This window comes from Zonotrichia albicollis, chromosome 11 (genome assembly GCF_047830755.1).
Source record: "Zonotrichia albicollis isolate bZonAlb1 chromosome 11, bZonAlb1.hap1, whole genome shotgun sequence".
Lineage (NCBI taxonomy): Eukaryota > Metazoa > Chordata > Aves > Passeriformes > Passerellidae > Zonotrichia > Zonotrichia albicollis.
Window position 1 is genome coordinate 17,122,359 of NC_133829.1, and position 26,364 is coordinate 17,148,722.

The 26,364-nt window shown below is 54.3% G+C and overlaps 1 protein-coding gene across 4 annotated transcripts; it reads left to right on the forward strand.

Moving 5' to 3' along the window:
* The first annotated feature begins 4,842 nt into the window (after positions 1 to 4,842).
* STRA6 (signaling receptor and transporter of retinol STRA6) lies at positions 4,843 to 26,364 on the forward strand. 4 transcript variants are annotated; one of them, XM_074549603.1, is made up of 18 exons: positions 4,843 to 5,032; positions 9,197 to 9,349; positions 10,082 to 10,160; positions 10,693 to 10,778; positions 11,444 to 11,637; positions 13,071 to 13,237; positions 13,942 to 14,064; positions 15,188 to 15,255; positions 15,365 to 15,441; positions 16,163 to 16,224; positions 16,762 to 16,942; positions 18,994 to 19,069; positions 20,085 to 20,218; positions 21,216 to 21,333; positions 21,735 to 21,836; positions 22,489 to 22,652; positions 23,333 to 23,470; positions 24,342 to 26,364. In XM_074549603.1, the coding sequence occupies exons 2-18, from the start codon at positions 9,228 to 9,230 to the stop codon at positions 24,557 to 24,559; spliced, it is 2,109 nt and encodes a 702-aa protein (XP_074405704.1). In that variant the 5' UTR covers positions 4,843 to 5,032; positions 9,197 to 9,227; the 3' UTR covers positions 24,560 to 26,364. The 4 variants fall into 4 exon arrangements, with proteins under 4 accessions (XP_074405704.1, XP_074405705.1, XP_074405702.1 ...); XM_074549604.1 differs by lacking the exon at positions 4,843 to 5,032 and adding an exon at positions 5,111 to 5,165; XM_074549601.1 differs by lacking the exon at positions 4,843 to 5,032 and adding an exon at positions 7,365 to 7,501.

Sequence of the window (26,364 nt, forward strand, 5' to 3'; positions counted from 1 at the left end):
GTCGATTCCCAATCCACCTGTTCCATAATGGAATTTGCCGCTGTTCCCGCCCGGAATTCTCTTCCCAGAATTCTCCCATTCCCTCCCCCTCCTGTCCCACTTTTCCTTTGCTCCCATGACACTTCCTGGGCTGCGATGCCGGAAAATTGTGGGAATTAAATGTGGGAATTTGAGCTTTTCTAGGCAGGCTGATGGAAAACCTGGAGATTTTCCAGCTTTTCCATCCAAGGACATTTCCCTCCCTCTTTTTTAGGGGAAAAAAAGTGGATTCCTGCTTTGTGCCATTCCATTCCCATCCTGCTCCCAGGGAAGTTTTTTCCCTCTTCTTCTCTGGGATTTCACCCTTCTGAGGAAGGTCCCATTTTCCAAACCCCCAGAATCTCCAGGAGTTGGAATTTTTCCATGGAAAATCCAGAGGGACAAACCCCAACATGAACAGGGCCAGGAGCAGCTTTGGTCCCGTTTTCCAAGCCCTGGAATCTCCACAAATCCCAAATCCACAACTTTTCCCCCCTCCTTTTCCTCGCCATTTTCCCTCTTTTATCTCTCCTTTTTCCCAAGTTTTCCCCACTTTTTTTCCCACCATTTTCCTCTTTTTTCTCCCTCTTTTTTCCTCCTTTCCCCTACTTTTCCCCCACTTTTTCCTTCTTTTTCCCTTTTTTTTCCCCTTCCTCCTCCTTTCTCTCTTTCCCCCCCAATTTCCCCCTCCTTTTCTCCACCTGTATCCATCTTTTTATTCCCTCTTTTTTCCTTCTTTTTCTCCCTCTTTTTCCCTGGTTTTTCTTCCCACTTTTTCCCCTCACCATTTCCCCTCCATTTTCTGCTCCATTTTCCCATCAGCTTCCTTTCATTCCCCTTTTTTTCCTTCCTTTTCCCTACTTTTCCCCCTCCTCTTCCCCCACCTTTTCCCCTCTTTATTCCCTCAATTTCCCCCTCATTTTCCCCTCTCTTTTCCCTTTTTATTCCCTCTCTTTTTCCCTCCTTCTTTTCCCTGCTTTTCCCCTTTTTATCCCTCTTTTTTCCTCCCTGCCACTGGGAATGATCCATGGGATAATCCTGGATCTGTGGCAGCAGCTGCTCCGTGCCTGGGAATTCGTCATCCAAAGGCTCCAATTCCTGGGAATTTGTTATCCTAAGGCTCCAATTCCTGAAGAAAGGCTCTGAAGAAATGAAGGAAAATCATTATTCCAGCGCTGAGGCCTTTCCCATCCATCAGCCGGAGCGGAATTCCCACCGGGAGCACAGAACCGATGGATGTGGCACTGGAATTCAGAATTCCCAGGATTTAGAGGCTCCAGGACCTTGGAGCCACCAGAATTCCTGAGGCTGCAAATGAGAATTCCCAAATTCTGCATCCTCCAAGCCCTGCCTGGATTTGGGGAGAGATTCCCAAATTCTGGATCAGCCAGACGCTAGGAATTTATGGAGAGATTCCCAGATTCTGGATCAAGCCACGTCTTGATTCAGGATCCATCCCCGATCCATCCCATTCCCGGGAATTCCGGAGTATCTCAGGAATGCTGGAGCCTCCTCCAGGGCCCATTTCCATATTTTTTGGGATGAAGTTCCCACATTTTTTTGGGATGAAGTTCCCACATTTTTTTGGGATGAAAGGGGAGCCGGCCCGCAGGTGGCTCCTGTCCCAGACAGCTCCACATTCCATGAAAATCCCACATTCCAGGCCTGAAACAACAGGATTATCCTGGGGAAAAAGAGTTGGGATCAAATGGCGCCGGAGGCCCCGGGGAGGGGAAGTTTTGGGATTTTTTGGGGATTCCCAGGCACCTGCAAGGAGCCGGAATTCCAGTCCCAATATTCCTGACCCCAAAATTCCAGCCCCAATTTCTGACCCCAAAATCCCAGCTCCAAAGTTTCTGACCCCAAAATTCCCAGCCCCAAAATTCCAGCCCCAGAATTCCATCCCCAATTCTTGGCCCCCAAGATCCCTGGGCTGGAATTCCCAAATAGATCCCACATTTCCCTGGAAGCCTCTTGGGATGTCCTGGTCCTTCAGGATGAGGATGAGGTGGGAATTGGGATGAAGTGGGAATTGGGATAAAGCAGAATTTGGGATGAGGATCCCATGGAAATCAGGATAAGAATGAGGTGGAATTCAGGATGAGTATCCCACAGAAATTGGGATGAGGATTCCATGGAATTGGGATGAGGATGAGGCAAAAATTGGGAAGAAGTTTCCATGGAAATTGGGATGAGTTGGAAATTGGAATGAGGCAGAATTTGGGATGAGGTGGAATTTAGGATGAGGATCCCACAGAAATCGGGATGAGGATTCCATGGAATTTGGGTGAGGATTCCATGGAATTTGGGATGACGCAGAAATCAGGATTTCTGTGGTGGGAATCGGGATAAGGCAGAATTTGGGATGGGGATCCCATGGAAATGGGGATAAGGATGAGGATGCCACAGAAATTGGGATGAGGATAGGGCAAAAATTGGGATGAGGATTCCACAAAAATCGGAATGAGTTGGAAATCAGGATGAGGATTCCATGGAATTTGGGATGAGGAAGGAATTGAGATGAGGTGGGATTTGGGATGAGGATCCCACAGAAATCGGGATGAGTACTCCATGGAGATTGGGATGAGGATTCCATGGAATTCGGGATGATGATTCCTTGGATATTGGGATGAAGATGAAGCGGGAATTGAGATGAAGATCCCATGGAATTCCACAGAATTGGGACAAGGATTCAATGGAATTCAGGATGAGGATCCCATGGAATTGGGATGAGGGTGAGGTGGATGATGCTGGAATTCCCTGGATCCTTGTCCAGCGCTCTGGGAAAAACTGGAAAAACAGGAATTCCCCATTGCTGGAATCTCCCAAGGGAATTCCCTGGAATTCCCATCCCTGGAAGTGTCCCTGGATAATCCAGGATGCTTTCCCAGCTTTCCCCATTCCTGCTTTTCCAGGCCCACCCTCAACGTCCTGGCAGCCCCAAAGCCAAGACCCTTTCCCAGGAAAAAAACCCGGATTCCTGGAATTCCTGGAATTCCAACATTTCCAGGATATCTGGAGGGGTTTGGTGATCCCAGCAGGAATCAGGATGGATTTCCCCAGGAATACTTTTATTTGGGATAAAGGACAACCCCTGAGGACTCGGAATTCTGCCCATTTCCCAGGAATCTCCTTCGGGATCCTCCAGCGGCGTTTTCCCTTTAAAAACAACCCTGGGAAAAGTGGGAAAAGCAAAACAAATCCCAAAGATCCCTCGGGGTCACGAGGCTCAGGCTAAAAATTCAACGGGATTTTCCGCCCGGATGAATTTTGCCGGGATTTGGGGTCACGTGGGGATTTGTCCGCATTCCCGAGGTTTTTCCCCGAGCTCCGGGATTTGTGGGATGGAGGATGGGCTTGGGGCTGCTCCCACCCCCTTGGCATCCCAAAATCTTTTCTGTCCCTTTCCCACGTTCTCTGTGGGATCCCTGGGGATGATCCCGGGGTTTGGTGTTCCCAAAATCCCTAGAAATCCCAAGAAAATGGCGAGATTTGGGATTTGAGGTTTGGGGAAAAGAGAGAGATTTGGGATTTGGCTTTGTGCATCCCGATCCTTGTGGGCTCATCCTGATCCCTATGGGATCATCCCAATCATTGTAGGATCATCCTGATCCCTGCAAGATCATCCCGATCCTTGTGGGATTATCCCGATCCATGTGGGATCATCCCGATCCCTTTGGGCTCCTCCCAATCCTTGTGGACTCATCCCAATCCTTGTGGGATCCTCCCAGTCTCTGTGAGATCATCCCAATCCCTGCATTTGGGGAAAGGATCCCTGAATTCCCAAGAAATCCTAAGAAAACCGGGGGATTTGGGGACAAGATCGGGCTCAGATTTCCCTGGATTTCGCCCCACCAAGAATGAGAGAGGTTCCCATCCCAATCCCTTTGGGATCATCCCAATCCCTGCACTCCCCCCTCCATCCCAGGGGGGTTTAGCCCCGAATTCCTGAAAAAACCCCAAGAAATTTGTGGGATTTGGGGAAAGGATCGGGATCAGCTCCCCCTGCCCTTCCCCCTCCATTCCAAGGAGGTTTTTCCCAAAATTCCCAACAAATCCCAATAAAACCTTGGGATCTGGGGAAAGAATCAAGCTCAGTTTTGATTCCCTGTGGGATCATCCCAATCCCAATACAAATTCCTGTGCTCTCCCCTCCATCTCAGGGGGGTTTGGCCCCAAATTCCCAAAAAAACCCCAAGAAATTTGTGGGATTTAGGGGAAAGGATCGGGCTCAGCTTCCCCTGGATTTGATCCCGGTAGGAACGAGGGATGTTCCCATCCCAATCCCTGTGGGATCATCCCAATCCCTGTGCTCTCCCCCCCCTACATCCTAAGGGGGTTTACCCCCAAATTCCCAAAAAAACCCCAAGAAATTTGTGGGATTTGGGGCAAGGATCGCGCTCCGCTCCCGCCGCTCCTCATCCCGAAGTTTCCCATCCCATTCCCGACATTCCCCGTCCATCCCAGCAACTCCCAAATCCCGGGAAAAGCTCGGAGCCGCCTCCTCCCCCCAAGCCCCGCTGGGCCGGGTTTAAATCCCCAAAGCCCCGCGCGTGGCCCCCGGCCAGGGCTCCATGGAGGGGATAAAGATCCCAAAGTTTTCCCTAAATCCCAAAGTTCCCGCAGTTCCCGGAGCGTCCCGAGCTGCATGGCCGGGCCGGGCCGGCCTTTAGACCGAGCTTAGCAAAGCCCGGCTCGGCTCGGTTCGGCTCGGCTCGGCTCGGCTCCGTTCGGCTCGGCTCGGCTCGGCTCTGTTCGGCTCGGCTCGGTTCGGTTCGGTTCGGTTCGGCTCGGTTCGGTTCGGCTCGGCTCGGTTCGGCTCGTCTCGGCTCGGCTCGGCTCGGCTCGGCTCGGCTCGGCTCGGCTCGGCTCGGCTCGGCTCGGCTCGGTTCGGCTCGGCTCGGCTCGGCTCGGCTCGGCTCGGTTCGGCTCGGAGCAAAGCCCGGCTCGGCTCGGCTCGGCTCGGCTCGGTTCGGCTCGCCGGAAGGAGAGGAAAGAAGGAAAGAAGGAAAAGGTAAACCGGGATTTGGAGGTTTTTCCCCCTCTTTTCCCCTCCCCCTTTTTTTTGTGGCTTTGGAGTTGTTTCGTCTCCCGGCTCGGCTGAGAATTCCAGGGTGGGAATTTCGGGATCAAATCCTGTCCCGGAGGTGCGGGACTTGCCAAAAATCCCCCCAAAAAAATCCCAAATTCTGACCCTCCCCGAGCAGGGATTTAACCCCCAGCGGACCCAAATCCCGCCCTGGGGATGCGGGAATTCCCAAAAATCCCAAATTCTGCCCTGGGGGTGCGGAAATTCCCAAAAATCCCCCAAAAAATCCCAAATTCTGCCCCCCCCCCCCCCCCGAAACGCTTTCATCCCGGTTTTCTCTTCCCTGGGGGCTGCAGAATGCCAGGATCAGGAAAATCCCAAAAATTCCAAATTCTGCCCCCTCAGCAGGAGTTTAACCCCTGGGTTCCCTTTCCCTGGGGGCTGCAGAATCCCAGGATCAGGATTTGGGATTCTGGGAATGGGGGAACTGCAGGGATTTTTGGGGTGGATTTTGGGGTGGAATCAAGGAGAACCAGGAATGGGGTCAGGAATGGGGTCGGGAAAAGCTGGAACAACTCCTGCAATTCTGGGAATGGGGGAACTGGAGGAATTTTGGGGGAATTCTGGGATGGGATCGGGGGAAAATGGGAGGATGGGACTGGGAATGGGGTTGGGAATGGGGTTGGGAAAAGCTGGAGCAGCTCCCAGGATTTTGGGAATGGGGGAACACAGGGGATTTTGGGGGGAATTTTGGGGTGGGATCAAGGAGAACAGGAATGGGGTTGGAAATGGGATTGGGAATGGGGTCAAAAATGGGGTTGGGAATCCAAATGGGGCTGGGAATGAGGTTAGGAAAAGCTGGGGCAGCTCCCAGGATTTTGGGAATGGGGGAACTTGTGGGGATTTTGGGGTGGGATTTGGAATGAGGTCGGGAATAGGATTGGGAATAGGGCTGGAAATGGGGTTGGGAATAGGATTGGGGATGGGATTGGGAATGGGGTTTGGAAAAGCTGGAGCAACTCCAAGGATTCTGGGAATGGGGAACCAGAAGAATTTTGGGGGAATTTTGGGGTGGGATCAAGGACAACAGGAATGGGGCTGAGAATGGGAATGGAACTGGGAATGGGGTCAGGAATGGGGTTGGGAAGAGCTGGAGCAGTTCCCAGCTCTCCTGGGATTTTGGGAATGGGGGAACCAGGGAGATTTTGGGGTGGGCTCAGGAATGGGGTTGGGAAAAAGCTCCTCAATCCCTTGGGATGGTCCCGGAATCTCTTGAGAGTCTCTGGGATGTTTGTGGAGAGCTCTGGGGTTGCTTTTCCAGAGGCTTTTCCCAAAAAAACCCTGGGAGAGTCTTTGGGGGTTCAGGAGCTGGGTCCCTTTGTTCCCATCGCTTTTTTGGGATCGTTTTGGGGCTGGATCGCTGAGTTCGGGATCTCCCGGGGGGCGCTGGGGTGGGATCTGATCCTAAATCCACTTTTGGGATTTGCAGGGATTGGGAATGGGAATAAAGGGCGATCCTGATGATCCCAACCCCCAGCCCAAGAACTCCCTGGAAAACCCTGGAAGGAAATTTGGATCATTTTGATTAAAAACGGGATTGGGATCAGAGAATTCCCTCATGGATCTTTTCCATTCCTGGTTTTATTCTGGGAATTCCCTCCTGAATCCTTCTCCTCTTCCCAGTTTTATTCCAGGAGTTGGGAATTTCCTCCTGGATCCTCTTTCCCTTCCCAGTTTTATTCCAGGAATCCAGGCATTCCCTCAAGGATCCATTTTCCATTCCCACTTTTATGATGGGATTTCCCTCCTGGATCCCATTCCCGGTTTTATTTTGGGATCTGGGAATTCCCTCCTGGATCATTGTCCCATTCCCGGTTTTATTCCAGAATCTGGGAATTCCTTCCAGGACCCCTCTCCCATTCCCAGTTTTATTCTGGATCCCCTTTTCCCCTTCTGGTTTAATTCCAGGATCTGGGAATTCCCTCTTGGATCCTTTTCCTATTCTCGGTTTCATTCCAGAATCTGGAAATTCCCTCCTGAATCCTTTTTCCCTTCCCGGTTTTATTCTGGGAATTCCCTCCTGGATCCCATTCCCAATTTTATTTTGGGATCTGGGAATTCCCTCCTGAATCCTTTTTCCCTTCCCGGTTTTATTCTGGGAATTCCCTCCTGGATCCCATTCCCAATTTTATTTTGGGATCTGGGAATTCCCTCCTGGATAATTTTCCCCCTCCTGGTTTTATTTTGGGAATTCCCTCCCGGATCCCATTCCTGGTTTTCTCCCGGATCCCGAAGTTCCCGGGAGCCGGGGGTGGGGGATGGGCCGGAGTTTCATGGAGCGCTCCAAGGTCGCGGGAGGAGCGGCGGGATCAGATTCCAAGGAAAACGGGAGCGGATTCCAAGGAAAACGCGGGAGCTGGGAAGGGCCCGGCCGGCAATGCGGATCCCGCAGGGGTTTCGGCATTCCCACCTATTTTTTTGGGATTTAGGGAGTTAAGAAGGAGCTGAGGGATCCAATTCTATGAGGGGACAATTCCCGGGGTGCGCCAGAGGTGGAAAATCAGGGAAATTTTGGAATGAGCCCTTCCAGAAAATCGGGAATGAGCCTGCCTGGAAAATCGGGAATGAGCCTTTCCCTGTGTGGGAAAATTGGGAATGAACTGTTCTCTGTGTCCGGGGAGGCTGAAAAAATCGGGAACTCTCAAATCCCATTCCCAAACTCATTCCCAAATCCCAAATCCCTTTCTCAAATTCCAATCCCAAATCCCAAACCCCATTCCCCAGTCCCAAATCCCAAATCCCAAATCCCAAATCCCAAATCCCAAATCCCAAATCCCAAACTCCATTCCCAATTCCCTAACCCTAACCCAGCTCCCAAACTCAGGATGGGATTTGGGATGGGATCTGCGATCGCTGCAGTCCCAAACTGGGATTTGGGATTTGTGGGATCCCAAATTGGGATTTGGGATGGGTTTGAGGATGGGCCTTGGGGTGCGATTTGGGGTTTGGGGTATGAGATTTGGGAATGGAGTTTGGGATTTTGGGAATGGAGTTTGGGATGATGGGGTTTGGGATTGCTGCGATCCCAAACTGGGATTTGGGATCACCCTGACAAGCACCGTGGAGGGGGCAGGCTCTGATTCCTGGTGGAATTTTTGGGAAGGGAGGCACAAATCCCAAATCCCGAGGTGTCCCCGAGCCCTGGGATGTCCCCAAGCCCTCAGGTGACATTTGGGGACATTTCTGGGGTTGTCCCGGCCCCAAACTGATCGGGAATTCCCGGGATGGCGCTGGGGACAATCCCCGGGCTCGCGCTGTCCCTGCTGGTGGCACTTTGGGGACAGCGCCGCCGCCCCTCCCCCCCCCCCCCCCCCCCCCCGCGACCTTCGCGCCGCTTTTCCAGCTCCGAGAATTCCCAAAAAAAACCCAAACAAAGGCGGGATCGGCTCCGGAGCCTCGGGATCGGCCCTTGGGAACGGCCCCGCCCCGGCTACGGGATCAGCTGGGAATTGGGATCAGAGCCGCTTTTTCCGGCTTTTTTCCCCACTTTTCCCAGAATTTTCCCCATCCCTTTCCCACTTTGCCCTCATCCCGCTTTTCCCGGCGTTTTTCCCACTTCTCCAGTCCTTAATTCACTTTTCCCCACTTTTCCCCACTTTTCCTGGTGTTTTCCCCTTTTTTCTCATAATTTTCCCATTTCCTGCAGTTTTCCCCTCTTTTCCTCACATTTTCCCCTCTTTCCCCAGCATTTTCCCAGCTTCTTTCCCACTTTTCCAGCCCCTTCTTCTCACAGAATTTTCCCATTTTCTCGACATTTCCCCCATTTTTCCCACCCACTCCCACTTTTCCAGCTCCCATCCCACTTTTCCAATCCTCATTCTGCTTTCCCAGAGTATTTTCCCACTTTTCCAGCCCTCATCCCTCTTTTCCTGGCATTTCCCCCACATTTTTCCCTCTTTTCCTGGTGTTTTTCCCGGCATTTTTCCCAATTTCCCCAGCATTTTTCCCACTTTCCTGGGGTTTTTCTCAGCTTTTTTCCCACTTTCCCGGGGTTTTTCCCACTTTCCAGGGTTTTCCTCACTTTCCCATTATTTTTCCCACTTTCCCATTATTTTTCCCTCTTTCCCGGGGTTTTTCCTGCTTTTCCAGCCGTGGGGATCCTGGTGGCAGAGGGGCAGCCATGGCCCCCAATGGCTCCGTGGGATTTCGGGATTCCCCCCTGGAGCCGGGAATTTTCCTGGATGAGGATTTGGGATCCGACTGGTACATCTACGAATCCACGGAGTCTGCGCCCCACGATGAGTGAGTGCCCCCAAAATGTCCCTGAGTGTCCCCAAAAGTGTCCCAAATAATGTCCCCAAAATGTCCTCAAAAGGTCTCCAAAATGTCCCCCAAAATGTCCCCAAAAATTCCCAAAAATTACCCCAAATGGCCCCAAAATATTTCCCAAAATGTCCTGAAAACTGTCGGTAAAATGTCCCCCCAAAGTCCCCAAAACATCCCCAAAATTTGCCCCAAAAATGTGCCCAAAATGGCCCCAAAATGGCCCTAAAAGTGATCCCAAAAGTTCCCAAATTTGGCCCTAAAATGTCCCCAGAATATCCCTAAAATATCCCAAAAATATTCCCAAAATATCCTCAGAAATGTCTCAAAAATGTCTCCAAAATGTCCCCAAAATTGTCCCCAAAAACGTCCCCAGAATATACCCAATGTGTCCCCAAAATGTCCCCAAAATGTCCCCAAAAAGTCCCCAAAAATATTCCCAAAACATCCCCAGAATGTCCCCACAATGTCCCCAAAAGTGTCCCCGAGTGTCCCCTTCCCATGGAGCAAATCCCTGAGTTTTGGACCCTCTAAAAATCCTGGAATTTTTGGTCATTCCCAGATTTATTCCTGGATTTTTGGCCCTGGAATTTTTGGGGCCAGCCCTGTCATTCCCAGATTTATTCCCATCAAAATCTGGGATTTTTCCCATTTTCCCCAGCCCTTTTAGGTTTAATCTCACACAAATCCGGGATTTTTCCATTTTTCCAGCCTTTTTCCCGACGCCATCCCGGAATGCCACCCCACAATCTCCCCCCAGCTCTACCACACCGTCATGGCTCCCATTTCCGTGAGTATCCACCCCAAAATTCCCGGAAAAACCCCAATCCCACATCCCCACGTTCCATTCCCATTCATCTTGGATGGATTTTCCCGCCTAAACCATCCCAGAATTCCTGGATTTATGGGATTTCGCTTCCCTGTGGGACGAGAACTCCAAAATTCCTCCCAAATAATTCCCAGAACCCTTTTCCATGGATTTATAGGATCTCAATGGGATTCCCATCATTCCCACCATTCCCTGGACCCTTTTCCATGGATTTATGGGATTTCCATGGGGTTCCCATCATTCCCAGGTCTCTTTCCCATGGAAATGGGGTCTCCATGGGATTCCCATCATTCCCAGAACCCTTTTCCATGGATCTATGAGGTCTCCATGGGGATCCCATTATTCCCATCATTCCCAGGTCTCTTTTCCATAGATTTATGGGGTTTCTATGGGGTTCCCATCATTTCCAGGACCTTTTCCATGGATTTATGGGGTCTCCATGGGGTTCCCAGCACTCCAGGACCCTTTTCCATGGATTTCCCTCCCATTCCAGCTGGCCGTGCTCCTGGCCTTGTCCTTCCTGGTCAAGCGCCGCCGGCTCCACCTGAGCTGCTGGAACGGTGTCCCGGGATTGCTCAGGTATGGAATTCCCAAAATCCCGCTGATCCTTCCCTGGGAAGAGCTCAGAATTCCCAAAATCCCCTCCATGGAAATGACTCAGAATTCCAGAATCCCATCCCTGCAAAGGGCTCAGAATTCCCAAAATGCCCTCCATGGAAAGGACTCGTAATTCCCAAAATCCCCTCCCTGGGAATTCCCAAAGTCTCTCCCCGGGAAGACCTCGGAAATCTGAAAATCCCATCCTTGGAGAGGACCCGGAATTCCCAAAACCCATCCTCAGAAACAACTCGGAATTCCCAAATCCCATCCCTGCAAAGGGCTCAGAATTCCCTCAGTCCCTCCCTGGGAAGGAGCAGGAATTCCCACCGTCCCTCCCTGGAAAGAGCGGAATTCCCAAAACCCCTCTCTGGGAACGAGCAGGAATTTCCAAAGTGCCTCTCTGGGAAGGGCTCAGAATTCCCAAATCCCATCCCTGGGAAGGGCTCAGAATTCCCAAAGTCCCTCCCCTGGAAAACGCTCAGAATTCAAAAATCCCCACCCTGGGAAGACCTCGTAAATCTGAAAACCCCATCCTTGGAGAGGAGCCGGAATTCCCTAAATCCCCTCCCTGGGGGACGAGCGGGAATTCCCGGAATCGGCTCCCTGGAAGGAGCGGGATTCCCGAGCGGTGCCGATTCCCGCAGCGCCGGGAACCTGCTGGAGCAGGACGGGCAGCGCGCCGTGGCCGCGGCGGTGCTGGCGCTGCTCAGCTCCGAGCTCTGCCGGCTGCTGCTGGAGCCGGAGCCGCTGCCGCTGCTGCCGCCCACGGCGGGGACACCCACGGGGACACCCACGGGGACACCCACGGGGACACCGACGGCGTCGCCCACAGCCCGCGGTGAGACACGGAGAGCCCGCAGCACAGCCTGGGCAGGGCTCGGGGTTCCCAAATCCCATCTTGGGGAGGGCTCCAATTTCCCAAATCCCATTCTGGGAAGGGCTCGGAGTTCCCCAATGACACCCCTGGGGAAGGGCTTGGGACACCCAAAATCTCTCCCTGGGAGGGGCTCGGAGTTCCCAAATCTCCACTCTGGGAAGGGCTCAGAATTCCCAAATCTCTGCTCTGGGAAGGGCTTGGAGTTCCCAAATCCCATCCTGGGAAGGGCTCAGAATTCCCAAATCTGTGCTCTGGAAAGGGTTTGGAATGCCCAATCCCATCTCTGGGAAAGGCTCCGGTTGCCCAAAATCCCCACCTGAGGAGGGCTCCGAGTTCCCAAATCCCCACCCCACAAAGGGCTCAGAGTTCCCAAAATCCCCACTCTGGGAAGGGCTCGGAGTTCCCAAATGACACCCCTGGGGAAGGGCTTGGGACACCCAAAATCCCTCCTTGGGAGGGGCTCGGAGTTCCCAAATCTCTGCTCTGGGAAGGGCTTGGAATTCCCTAAATCCCCACCTAGGAAGGGCTCGGAGTTCCCAAATCTCTGCTCTGGGAAGGGTTTGGAATGCCCAATCCCATCTCTGGGGAGGGCTTGGAACACCCAAAATCCCATCCATGGGAAGGGCTCAGTATTCTCGAATCCCTCCATGGAAAGGGCTCAGAGTTCCCAAATCCCCACCTGGGAAGGATTTGGAATGCCCAATCCCATCTCTGGGAAGGGTTTGGAATTTCAAAATCGCATCCATGGAAATGGCTCAGAATTCCCAAATCACATCCCTGGGTAGGGCTTGGAACACCCAAAATCCCATCCATGGGAAGGGCTCAGTATTCCCGAATCCCTCCATGGAAAGGGCTCGGAGTTCCCAAATCCCCCATCCCTGGGAAGGGCTGGCTGGGCTGGTGGCAGTGACCCTGTGTCCCCAGGGTGGTGGCAGTGTCCCTGGGGTGGTGGCTGTGTCCCCAGGGTGGTGGCATTGACCCCAGGGTGGTGACAGTGTCCCTGGGGTGGTGGCAGTGTCCCTGGGGTGGTGGCATTGACCCCAGGGCAGTGGCAGTGACCTCTGGGGTGGTGACAGTGTCCCTGGGGTGGTGGCATTGACCCCAGGGTGGTGGCAGTGTCCTCTGGGGTGGTGGCAGTCACCCTGTGTCCTCAGGGTGGTGGCAGTGACTTGGTATCCCTGGGGGGTTGGCAGTGTCCCCAGAGTGCTGGCAGTGATGCAGTATGTGGGGGGTGGTGGCATTGACCCCAGGGTGGTGGCAGTGTGTCCCTGGGGTGGTGGCAGTGTCCCTGGGGCGGTGGCATTGACCCCAGGGTGGTGGCATTGACCCCAGGGCAGTGTGTCCCCCCCCGGTGCCATGGGTGTCCCCGCTGACGCCGCGGTGTCACCGCGCAGAGTTCCGGAAGGTTCTGGCCCTGCTCTATTTCCCGGCGCTGTACCTGCCCCTGCTGGCCTGCTCCGGCCCCCGGCACCGCCTGGGCTACGCCGCGGGGACCCTGCTGGCCTGGGGACACTGCGGGGCGCAGGCCTGGCACCGCGCACAGTGTCCCCTGGCACCCAAGGTGGGTGGCACCGAGGCGGCGTGGCTTCCTGGGGTGGCTCTGAGGGGTCTTGGCTCCCTTGTCACCTCCTTGGGTCACCTGAGGTGGCGCAGCTTGCTGGAGTGGCCCTGAAGTGCCGTGGCTTCCTTGTTCCCTCCTGGGGTGGCCCTGAGGGGTTGTGGCTCCCTTGTCACCTCCTTGGGTGACCTGAGGTGGCACGGCTTGCTGGGGTGGCCCTGAAGTGCCATGGCTTCCTTGTTCCTTCCTGGGGTGGCCCTGAGGTGGCACAGCTTGCTGTGGTGGCACTGAGGGGTTGTGGCTCCCTTGTCACCACCCAGAGTGGCCCCAAGGCAGGGACAAGGACAGTGAGGTGGCCCAAGGTGGAGGTGGCTCCCTCGAGTGTCCCTGAGGTGCTGTGGCTCCCTGGCCAGCCCCCAGTGTGTCCCTGCAGTGTCCCCTGGGTGGGCTGGTGGCAATGACCCTGTGTCTGTGTCCCCAGTGTGGTGACAGTGCCCCTGGGGGTGGTGGCAGTGTCCTCAGGGCAATGGTAGTGTCCCCAGGGTGGTGGCAGTGTCCCCAGGGTGGTGGCAGTGACCCCGTGTCCCCAGGGGTGGTGGCAGTGACCCCGTGTCCCCAGGGTGGTGGCAGTGACCCCGTGTCCCCAGGGGTGGTGGCAGTGACCCAGTGTCCCCAGGGTGGTGGCAGTGACCCCGTGTCCCACACAGATCCACCAGCTGTACTCGCTGCTGTCCCACATCCCCGCGCTGCTGTCCCTGTCCCTGCTCAGCCTCTGGTACCCGGCACAGCTCCTGCGCAGCCTCCGGAATGGGGACAGCCCCGAGCCACGGGTACGGACACGGGAACTCGGGATCGGGATTGGGATCGGGATCGGGATCGGGATCGGGATTGGGATTGGGATTGGGATCAGGACTGGTACCTGGCGCTGCTCCTGCACAGCCTTCACAACAGGGACAGCCCCAAGCCAAGGGTATGGACACGGGAACTCGGGATCGGGATCGGGATTGGGATTGGGATGACGACCAGAACTGGGCCCAGGATCAGGATCAGAATTGGGATCAGGATCAGGATTGAGAGCCTGATTGGGATTGAGGTCAGGATCAGGATCACGATTAGTATTGAACCTGATTGGGATCAGGATTGGGATCAGGACCGGGATCTCTGTGTATTGCCCTCTCAGCTCTGCTGCTGGGGGTTCTTCATTGCTATCCTGGGATTTGTTTGGGGATTGGAATTGGGATTGGGATCAGGACTGGGATCCGGATTGGCACCCAGCGCTGCTCCTGTGCCGTGGGTACGAACATGGGAACTCAGGATCAGGATCGGGATAGGGGTTGGGATTGGGATCAGGACCGGGATCTCTGTGTATTGTCCTCCCAGCTCTGCCACTGGGGGTTCTCCATTTTTATCCTGGGATTAGTTTTGGGATTGGAATTGGGATCGGGATCTCTGCACATTCCCCTCCTGGCCCTGCCGCTGGGGTTCTCCGTTGCTATCCCGGGACTGGGATTGGGATTGGGATCGGGATCAGGCTCTCCACATGTTCCCCTCCCCCTGCTGGGGGTTCTCCATTGCTGTCCCTGCACCGGCAGCAGGGTCGGGAAATTCCTCCGGGATAAATCCCTTACACAAGAGGCTCCTGCCATCAATGGCTCCGTTCAGGCCAGCTCCGGGCTCTCCTCATTTTCCCGGATAATCCCCGGAGCTCGGAGCTCTGAGATTTGTTGGGAAGAGAGGAGGGAAAAGCAGGAAAGGCCTGAGGTGATTGTTCATGGGGGAGCGAGGGATCCCACAGGGGTTTGGGAACAAAATCCCACTTTATTCCCACTTTCCCATACCAACACCACACATTCCATATGCCGGCCCGGGCTTGGGAATTCCTGTCAGGATATGCCCAGGATGAGGGCGTGGCCAGGGCAGCTCTGCCACCCCAAATCCATCCGTTATCCCCAGATTTCCGGGAAAAGCTATTACAGGAAGTACCTCAAGGCCCTGCTGTCCAAGCGGGACCGGAAAGGGAGGTAAGGAGGGAAATTCCCATTCCTGGCAAATCCCATTCCCGGCAAATCCCACTGCTGGCAATTCCCATTTCCTAAGTCAGGGAATGTCACCCTCTCCCACCTCCCGCAGCTCCGTCAAGATTGATGAGAGCCTCGGCTCCCGGATCCGCTCCTACCTGCTCTCCTACATCTACATTCCCGAGGAAGGTGGGCACCTGGAAAATTCCATGGAATCTGGGAACGGTTGGGGTTGGGATTTATGGATCAGCCAGGCCATTCCCAAAATCCTGGGTTGCTCGAAGCTCTGTCCAACCTGGCCTGGCTTGGAGCCCGAATCCAGCTGTGCTTGGGGCAGGGATCCACAAATCCATGGAAAAGGGGTCCTGGGAGTGATGGGAGTAATGGGAATCCCAAGGAGGCCCCATAAATCCATGGAATTATGGAAGACCCATGGAGGCCCCATAAATCCATTGAAAAGAGACCTGGGAATGATGGGAACTCCATGGTGGCCCCATAAATCCATGGAAAAGGGGTCCTGGGAATGATGGAATCCTCATGAAGGCCCCATAAATCCATGGTAGTTATGGGATTCTCATGGAGAACCCATAAATCCATGGAAAAGTGGTCCTGGGTGTGATGGGAACCCCCATATATCCATGGAAAAGGAATCCTCATGGAAGCCCCATAAATCCATGGAAGGGAATTGTCCTGCACAGAGGGGGTGAAATCCTGGGAATGCAGAGCCATTCCCATCCATGAAGGGGGCAGGGAATATCCCAAGTTTCCATGGAAAAGCAGGATGGACCCATCCGTCCATTCCCGACTCTCCATCCCAGCAGGAATTCCCTGCGGAAATCCCATTCCAAAGGGTGTTCCCTTTGCACCCTCATCCTGCTCCACCACCCCAAATTCCCAATTTTCCCTCCAGGATTCCGGATCCCGCTGAAGCTGGTGGTATCTGTCACCGTGGCTGTCATCGCCGTCTACCAGGTGACATTCCCAGAGGATCCTGGGGGATCCCACCCAGGAATGGCATTAAAATTCCTTCTGGAATTCCACACTCACGTAAATCCCAAAATCCTGTAGGATGCTGGCTGTAAATCCCTAAATCCCAGAATTCTGTGGGATCCCAGCTGTAAATCCCTAAATCCCATGGGATCCCAGCCCCTAAATCCCAAAATCCCACGGGATGTGAGCTGTAAATCCCAAAATCCCATGTGATTTGAGCTGTAAATCCTGCGGGATCCCAGCTGTAAATCCTGTGGGATCTGAGCATTAAATCCCAAAATCCTACATGATTTGAGCCATATATCCCACAGGATCCAAGCCGTAAAACTCCAAAATCCTTTGGGACCCAAGCCTTAAATCCCATGGGATCTGAGCCATAAATCCTGAAATCCTGTGGCACCCGAAACTTAAATCCCACAGAATCCGAGCCATAAATACCAAAATCCTGTGGGATCTGAGCCGTAAATCCCGAAATCCCGCGGGATCCGGGCCGGAGCTGAGGTGTCCCCGTGCCCGCAGGTGGCCGTGCTGCTGCTGGTGGCCGTGGTGCCGGCGCTGCGCATTATCCGGGCGGGAATGACCAAGGACGTGGTGGTGCTGCTGGTGCAGTTCGGGCTGGTGCCCTCGCAGGGCGCGGCCGTGCCCGGGGACCTGGAGCAGGAGCTGCGCACGGCGCGGCACTTCCTGTGGGCGCTGGAAGGTGGAGCTGCATTCCCAACCCGATCCCGATCCCGGTCACCATCCCAGTCATGATCCCAGTCCCGATCACCATCCCAATCGTGATCCCAATCCCCATCACCATCCCAATCGTGATCCCAATCCTCATCACCATCCCAGTCCCAATCCAGATCATGATCCCAGTCCCGATCCCAATCCCAATCTTGGTCTCAGTCTCAATCCGAATCCTGATCCCAATCCGGATCCCAATCCCAATCCCAATCCCAATCCCAATCCCAATACAGATCCTGATCCCAATCCTGATCATGATCATGATCCCAGTCCAGATCCCAATCCAGATCCTGATCCCCATCCTGATCATGATCATGATCCCAGTCCCAATCCAGATAATGATCCCAATTCTGATCCCAATCCAGATCCCAACCCAATCCCAGTCCAGATCCCAATCCAGATCCTGATCCCAATCCCAATCCTGATCTCAGTCCCAATCCAGATCCTGATCCCGATCCCAGTCCCAGTCCAGGTCCCAGTCCCAATCCCAATCTGGGTCCTGATCCAGATCCCAATCTCAATCCCAAAATCAATCCCAATCCTGATCCCAATCCTGATCTCATTCCCAATCCCAATCCTGATTCCAGTCCCAATCCACATCCCTATCCCAATCCCAATCCACATCCCAATCCAGATCCCTATCCCAATCCCGATCCTGATCCCATTCCCATTCCCATTCCCATTCCCAATCCCAATCCCAATCCCAATTCTAATCCCAGCCGCACCAATGCTCCAGTGGGGATTCCAGAGGGATTTCCTGAGGGTTCCCCGCCCTGGAGGATGGGATGGGGTGGATTCCAGGGTGTTAATTCCAGAGGGATTTTGGGAGGATTCCTCACCTGGAGGATGGGACTGGGAGGATTCCAGGGGCATTTCCAGAGGATTCCTGGCCCAGAGAACAGGATGGGGCAGATTCCAGAAGGATTTCCAGAAGATTCCTTGCCCAGAGGATGGGACAGGGAGGATTCCAGAGCGATTGTGGAGGATTCCCTGCCTGGAGGATGGGATGGGGCAAATTCCAGGGGATTTTGGGAGGATTCCTCACCTGGAGGCTGGGACTGGGAGGATTCCAGAAGGATTTTGGGAGGATGGGATGTGGAGGATTTCAGGGGGATGCGGGGAAGATTCCTGGCCCAGGGGATGGGATGGGGCCGAATCCAGGGGGATTTTGGGAGTGGATGACAGGGATTGGGCGGATTCCAGCGGGATTTCGGGAGCAGCTGGCAGGGATGGGGCTGTGCCAGGCTGGCGCGTGCCAAGGCGGGAAGAGACTCCGGGAAAAGCCGTTGGGAAGAGCCAGAGGGAAGAGCCGGAGGGAAGAGCTGGCAGATGCTGCAGGCTTGGAAATGTGCTGGAAGCGAACAGATGGGCCTGGATCCCTGGAGAGTGGAAATCCTTGGATGGGGGATGAGGGAAGAGCAGGGAAGAAGGAAGAAAAGGGATCAGGGAATTTCAGGGATCAAGGAATTCTAGAGATCAGGAAATAACAAGGATGAGGGAATTTCAGGGATCAGGGAATTTCAAGGATGAGGGAATAGGGTTGAAGGGACAGCAGGGCTGAGGGAATTTCAAGGATGAGAGAATTTCAAGGATGAGAGAATTCTCAGGATAAAGGAATTTCAGGGATCAGGGAATTCCAGGGATAAAGAAAGAGCAGGGATACCCCGCTCCTTCCTGGGATCCCACCAGCTCCAGGCAGGATTTTTGGGGCTTTTCCTGGATCCCCAAACCTCTCTCATCCCATTTTTTCCCTCCTCCCTCTTTCCCACAGATCCTCTTTCCCAAGACCCCCATCCCAGCTCACTCCAGGGATTTTCCTGGATTTCCCTTCCCCTTTTCCCTCGCTCTGTCCTGTCCATCCCCCCTTGGGAGCTGGAGGTGGGAGTGACAAAAGGGGAAACTGAGGCACAATGCGAATCCCAATGTTTCTGTCCCCATTGCCATGGTGCAATTCCCAGCAAAACCCTACTCCCGGAATTATTCCCTATCCCAAATCCTGGATTTTTCCCCGTTTTTCCACAGTGTGCTACATCTGCTCGCTGGTGCTGTGCTGCCTGCTCACCTGCGCCATGCTGCTCCGGAGCCTGGGCATGCACAGGTGGGGCTGGCCCCGTTCCCGGCATTCCCATTCCCAATATTCTCATTCCCAATATGCCCATTCCTGATATTCCATTCCCAGTATTTCTATTCCCGATATCCCCAGTCCCATTCCTGATACCCCACCCCCATTCCCAATATTCCCTTTCCCAATGTTCCCATTCCCAGTGTCCCCATCCCCATTCCCAATGTCCAGTCCCCATTCCTGGTGTTCCCATCCCCATTCCCAATATTCCCATCCCCATTCCTGATGTCCCCATGCTCATTCCCAATGTCCCTGGCCCCACTCCTAATATTCCCATCATCATTCCCAATGTCCCCATTCCCGATTCCCAATGTTCCAATCCCCATTCCTGATGCTCCAGGCCCATCCCCAATGTCCCTGCCCCCATTCCTGATGTCCCCATTCCCAATGTCCCCATCCCCATTCCCAATGACCCCATCCCCATTCCCAATGACTCTGGCTGCATTCTCAATGTTTCCATCTCCATTCCTGATATTCCCATTCTCAATATTCCCAGCCCCATTCCCGATGTCCCTGCCCCCATTCCCAATGTTCCTATTTCCAATATCCCCATCATAATTCCCAACGTTCCCAGCCCCATTCCTGATGTCCCTGTCCCCTTTCCCAATGTCCCTGGCTCCATTCCCAGTGTTCCCAACCCCTTTCCCAATGTTCCTGTTCCCAATATCCCCATTCCCAATGTCCGATGTTCCCGCCCCCGTTCCCGATGTCCCCACCTCCATTCCTAATGTTCCCATTCCTGATGTTCCTGTCCCCATTCCTGATGCCCCCATCCTCATTCCCAATGTCCCTGGCCCCATTCTGTGTTCCCAACCCCATTCCCAATGTTCCTATATCCGATATCCCCATTCCCAATGTCCCCACCCCCATTCCTGATGTCCCCGCCCCATTCCCGGTATCCCTGTCCCCATTCCCGGTATCCCTGTCCCCATTCCCGATATCCCTGCCCCCATCCCCGGGCCGGGATCCATCGGGATCATTTTCCCTCCAGGTCCAACCTGCGGGCGCTGTACCAGGGCGCCGTGCTGGACGTGTTTTCCAAGGCCCACATCCTGCGGCCTTCCCGGGAATCCCTCGTCTGCTGGATGGCCTTCTCCAGCTTCCAGGCGGCCTTCGCCTGCCTGGGTAACGGGATTTCGGGATCACGGCATGGGGATCCTGATTGTCCTACAGATTAAGCAGCAATTCCCCATTTTTGCCCCTTTTCCAAGAGGGTTTTTAGCCCCTTTTCCTCAAATGGAATCTGGCGGGATTTGGGAACATTGGATGGTTGGTAATTGGGAAAAACTGGAAAAATAACGGGAATAATTGGGTTGGGAATTCAAAGAGGAAGAAGGAGTGAAATTGATGCCTAGGTAATGGAATTTTGGGATCATGAGATGGGGGATCACAATTTTCTTTAGGATTAAGTGACAATTCCCTATTTTCACCCCTTTTCCAAGAGGGTTTTTTGTCTCCTTTCCTCAAATGGAATCTGGCAGGTTTTGGGAGCATCGGATGGTTGGGAATTGGGAGAAACTGGAAAAATAATTGGAAAAACTGCAAAAAAATTCAGAAAAATTGGACTGGGAATTCAAAGAGAAGGAAGGGGTGGGATGATGCCTGGGTAATGGAATTTTGGGATCACAGCATGGGGATCCCAATTTTCTTAAGGATTAAGCAGCAGTTCCCAGAAGGGTTTTTAGCTCCCTTTCCACAAACAGAATCTGGTGGGTTTTGGGAACAACAGATGGTTGGGAATCAGGAAAAACTAGAAAAATACTTGGAAAAATTAAACTGGGAATTCAAAGAGGAGGAAGAGGCTGGAAGGTGCCTGGGTTTGGCTCTATCCCAAATATTTGGGTGGGAAAAGCTGTGGAAGCCTCTGGTCCTCGACGCATTCCAGGGGCTCCTCATCCCCATCCCAGCCTGGATCATCCTGGGAATGGGGAGGAGGATCCCAAAAAGAGGGGAAATTTTCATTCCACCCCCAGGAATTGTAGGGACAACCCCTTGGGAATGCAGACCTGGTTGTGGTGACTGGTGGAGTTTTTATGGGATTGTCGGGAAAGCACCATGCAGAGATTTGGGGAATGAGAGCTGTTGTTCCATCCTGGATTCCCGCTCTGTGTTCCCATTCCAGGTCTCCTGATCCAGCAGGTGATTTTCTTCCTCTGCTTCGTGGCCTTCACCTTCCTGGTGGTGATCCCGCTCCAGCTCGGCACCAGCTCCCCGCTCTTCGGGATCATCCGGAACATGTGGTGAGCTGGGAAAGGTTGGAAACCCCAAGGAATGGCCCAGGATGGGTTTGGGATGCTCCATTTGGGGTTTTTCCAACACCACTGGAAGCTTCAGCCCGTGGTGATGTTTTGGCACATTCCTGGTATTTTGGGACTTTCCTGTTGATTTGGGGCATTCCCAGTGTTTTGGGACATTCCTGGTGTCCATCCTGCACTTTGGGATGATCCAGAATATGTGGTGAGCCCTTGGGAAGGGTGGAAAACCCCAAGGAATGGTCCTGGATAGGTTTGGGATGCTCCATTTGGGGTTTTTCCAACACCACTGGAGATTCCTGCCTGTGGCAGTGTTTTGGGACATTCCCAGTGTTTTGGGGCATTCCTGGTGTTTTGGGACATTCCCAGCGTCCATCCCGCCCTTCCAGGCCCTTCTGGCTGACCCTGGTGGTGGCCGTGCTCGTGCAGCATCTCCTGGCCCATTTCCAGTTCCTGGAGCAGCATTCCCTGCAGAAGGAGATCACCAACAGGTACAGGGACACCGCCATCGTCCCCCATTGTCCCCAGTTGTCCCTGATTGTCCCCAGGAGGGGTTGGCAGGAATTCCAGGCTCCCACGGAGGTTTTTCCAGGTGTTCTGGCCTGGATTTTGGTGGGGTGACACCAGTGAGGGTGGCCCTGCTCCACCGGCCCTGTTCCCAAGCCCAGATCCCTCAGGATTGGCTGGGTGGGGTCGGTCACCACTGAGAGGTGTCCCCCACTCACGGGTGGTGTCACCACCCGTGACCAAGGTGACAGAGGGACACAGGTGTCCTGTGCCACCCCCTGACAGGGCACAGAGGCTCTCCTGGGGCCGGTGTCCATCCCAAGCCACCAGCAGATGTCCCTCACTCAGGGATGGTGCCACCACCCGAGACCGGGGTGACAGAGGGACACAGGTGTCCTCCTGGCAGCTCAGCGAGGCTCTCCTGGAGCTGGTGGCCTCCATCCCAAAATCCCATCCCCGCAATTTGGCCGGTTCCTCACTCTCCAAGGAGACAAGGAGCTCCTGATGGTTCTCCAGGAGCCTGGAAGGGCGTTGGCTTCTCCCAGTGGGATGGGCTGGATGTGAGTGGCGCCAGGAGGTTTGGGGTGGCCGGAGTTCTCCTGGAAGGGCCATCCCGGGGGTCTGTGTGTCCTGCAGGCGCGCGCTGTTCATCGTCACCTTCCTGCTCTTCCCCACCAACGTCCTGGTGGGCTCCATGGCCGCCGTGTGGCGCATGGTCATCTCCGGCCTCTACAACGCCGTCCACTTCTGCCGGCTGGACATCAGCCTGCTGCACCGCGGCGTGGAGACCTTCGACCCAGGTGGGACCGCGAGAGGTCACCGTGCCACCACAGCGGGTTGGGATGGGGGCCCGGAGCTGCTGGGATTGAGGGTGACCCCCAAAGTTGGGAGTGGGACACCTGGAACAGGTGGCTTCTCCTGATTCCTGCTTTTTGTCCCAAAAAAATAAGTGGTGACCTTGGAACTTCACCAGTGGTCACCTCATGTCCTGGGATAAAGAAGAAGGGACCTCCACATTTTTCCTGTGGGATTGAGGGTGGCTTGGAAATGGGATGATGGCAGCAGCTGGCTTCTCCTGATTCCTGCTTGGTCCTGCTCTTTGATCCCAAAAAATGGGGGATGACTTTTGGGTTTCCACCAGTTGTTACCTCAGGATAAAGGAGGGGGGACCTCAGGGGACCTTGGACCTTCCTCTGATTTTCCTGCTGGGATTGAGGGTGGCTTCAGAGCGTTGGGAATGGAGCACCTGGAGCAGGTGGTGCCAGCTGGGTCCTGCTATTCATTCCCCAAAAAATGGGATGAGCTCTGGGGTTTCCCTTCATCTCCTGGGATAAAGGAGAGGAGACCTCAGGGGAGCTCAGGCTGGTCCCTGCTTTTCCTGCTGGGATTGTGGGGTGTGGAGACCAGAGCTGGATGCATCCCTGGGCTCCGGGTGGGAATGGGTAGTGCTGTCCCCAGTGAGGGCACGGTGTTCCCGCAGGGTACCGCACCTACTGCCACTACCTGCGGGTGGAGGTCAGCCAGTGCCACCCGCTGCTGAAGGCCTTCTGCTCCCTGCTGCTCCAGCCCGGCCGGCCCGAGCCGCCGGCACCGCCCCGGGACACCCGGCTGGAGGAAGGTGGGACCTGGGGACACCGGGGGATTGGGAAGGGACAGGATGGTGACCTGTGGGTGGCATCTCGGGTTGGTGTGGGGATATCCATCCATCCATCCATCCATCCATCCATCCATCCATGAATCCATCCATCCATCATCCATCCATCCATCCATCCATCCATCCATGAATCCATCCATCCATGGATCCATCCATCCATCATCCATCCATCATCCATCCATCCATCATCCATGGATCCATCCATCCATCATCCATCCATCCATCCATCCATCCATCCATGGATCCATCCATCCATCATCCATCCATCCATCCATCCATCCATCCATCCATCATCCATCCATCCATGGATCCATCCATCCACCCATCCATCATCCATCCATCATCCATCCATCATCCATCCATCCATCCAGGGATCCATCCATCCATCCATCCATCCATCCATCATCCATCCATCCATCCATCCATCCATCCATCCATGGATCCATCCATCATCCATCCATCATCCATCCACCCATCCATCATCCATCCATCCAAGGGCTGATCCCTCTCCAAGATATGGATGGGGCTCTTTGGGGTGTGATGGGATCTTGGTGGCTCCAGGAAAATGCGGCTGGGGCTGGAATCTGGGAATCCTGGAACACTTTGGGTTGGAAAGGCCCTTAAAGCCCATCCAGGGACACCTCCCACTATCCCAGGCTGCTCCAAACCCCATCCAACCTTTCCTTGGGCACTTTGCGCATCCAGGGGCAACCACAGTTCTTCTGGGAATTCCATCCCAGCCAGGAATTCCATCCCAATCTCCCCTTTCCCAGCAGGAATCCATCCCTCTGCACCTCATCCCAACCCCTCTCCCTCTCTCCTGGTGCTTTTCCAGGCCCTGAATCCTCTCCCTGCTGCTCCCGTCTCCTTCCAGGCCTCCAGCTGATGCATCCCAAGCCCCCGGCTCTGGGAAGGGCGCGGAGCCGGCGGATCCGGGCGCGCTGGTGGGTGGCCTACACGCTCCTGCACAACCCCTCGCTGACCGCTTCCCGAAAAACCGCGCTGGCCGATCCTGCAGCCAACGGCGCCCAGCTCGGCGTTCCCAGGCCCTGAATTCCCAGGAATCCCATCCCATCTTCCATCTCCCGTCCCTGAATTTCGGGCGCTTCCCACGCGCCCTATCCCAGCCTCCGGACTCTCTCTGAGGGTTTATCCCTAAATCTGTGCCGAGCTACTCCCGAGCTCCAGAGGTGACATCTCTGAGCCCAGCCTGGATGGAGCTGAGCCAAGGAAAATGCTCCCAGCATCCCAAAAATATTTTGGGATTCACTCCTGCAGCCAGCCCGGTTCTCAGCCGCTTTTCCAGCACAGGACAATTCCCAGAGAACTGGAAGAGGAGCTCGGAGGGATCCCCAGCTGGCCAAAGGAATTCTCAACCACCAGGAATTACCCCGGGAACTCCACGAGGGAGAAAATTCCCATTCCCAGCTTCTCCCTTCCCGATCTCAGCTCCATTTGGGCTCCACATCACTCCTGGGACATTTTTTTCCCCTGATTTTTGAAGGATCAAATCCCACCCTGCTCCCCGTCCTCTTCCATTCCTGGTTTTGTGGCAATCCTGGGGTTTTCCAGGGCTGGGATCCATGGAAAACCTCACTGGGAAGTGCGGGGGAAGGAGAATAAATGGATACCTCGTTCCTACTCCTGGGATGTGCAGTTTTCCTTGGATATTCCCCCTTCCAGCAGGATTTGAGATCACTCCAGCCCCGAATCCAGGGAATGATTGGGATGACCTCACCCAGCAGAGATTTGAGGGATCTGCTCCAGCTGGGAATGTCGGGATCTGATCCGTGATCCCACTTTAGGGCGGTTTTACGGGAAAACTGCTCCCTTCACATTCCCACAGCTTTGGGAAGGGAGGGAATGGGAACGGGGAATTTTGGGGATAAAACACCATTGGGATGGGAATGAGGTGGTGCTGAATCACCTCTTCCTGCTCTTAAATCCCAGAATTCCCAACTTCTTGGGCTGGAATGAGCAGGCTCCTGGTGGATCCCAAACACTCCAAGATTCCCTTGGGAATTCTCAGCCCAGCCTGCATGGAGATGCTGGATCATGCTGGGATTTCCTTGGAAGTGGCCAGAGCTGCTCTCTAAAGGATCCCAGGGACCCCATTCCCTCCCTCTGGAATGTTCCCAGCACCCTCAGGACGGTTTGGGGGCACTGGGGGTGATTCCCATGCTTTGGGGTTTCCTTGGAGCATCTCCTCCCTTTTCCCAGGAATTCCTCCCAGCCCATCCCAACCCCTGCAGCTCCAAGGGCAGCCTAAAACCCCTTTAGAAAATCCCTTTAAAAATTCCTTTTAAAATCCTAAATATCTCCAAAATATCTTTTAAAAATCCCAAAAATCTCTAAAATCCATTTAAAAAATCCCTAAAATCTGTGGCAGCTCCGTGCTACGGGCGGGGCTGAATTTTGGGATCAGCTTCCACAGCCCCACCCAAGGCTCCCTGGAGATCCATGGAATTTGTGTGGTTTTTGGGATAGCAGCAGCGCCCTGGGCGGGATTTGGGAATTTCTTCCCCTTCCTGTTGCTTCACGGCTCGTCTGGAAACGCCAAATCCGCATCCTCACCCCTCTCATCTCAGCTTGAATTTCAGGGATAATCCTGGATCCCGCTATTCCCAGGGATAAAACGGAGTTTAAAAGTTGAATGCTGTGAAATGAACCCAAAACTTCCATTTCCCACAGTGGGAAAAATTTGTGGGAATCCAGGAGCTCCCCACAGAGACCTCGGCTGCCCTGTCCCTAAAATCCCTCTGGATAAGGAATTTTGGTGCTGGAAAGTTCCAGGCTCTGCTTTTGGGGTCAATTCCATTCCCGGGCAGCTGCAGGGGGGCATTTTGGGGTATCCCAGG

Excerpts from the sequence above, each read along its gene's own strand:
- STRA6 (XM_074549601.1), top strand. Across the intron at positions 10,161-10,692 it reads CCGTCATGGCTCCCATTTCC|CTGGCCGTGCTCCTGGCCTT; the intron begins GTGAGTATCCAC and ends CTCCCATTCCAG. Across the intron at positions 16,943-18,993 it reads CTTCCTGTGGGCGCTGGAAG|TGTGCTACATCTGCTCGCTG; the intron begins GTGGAGCTGCAT and ends GTTTTTCCACAG.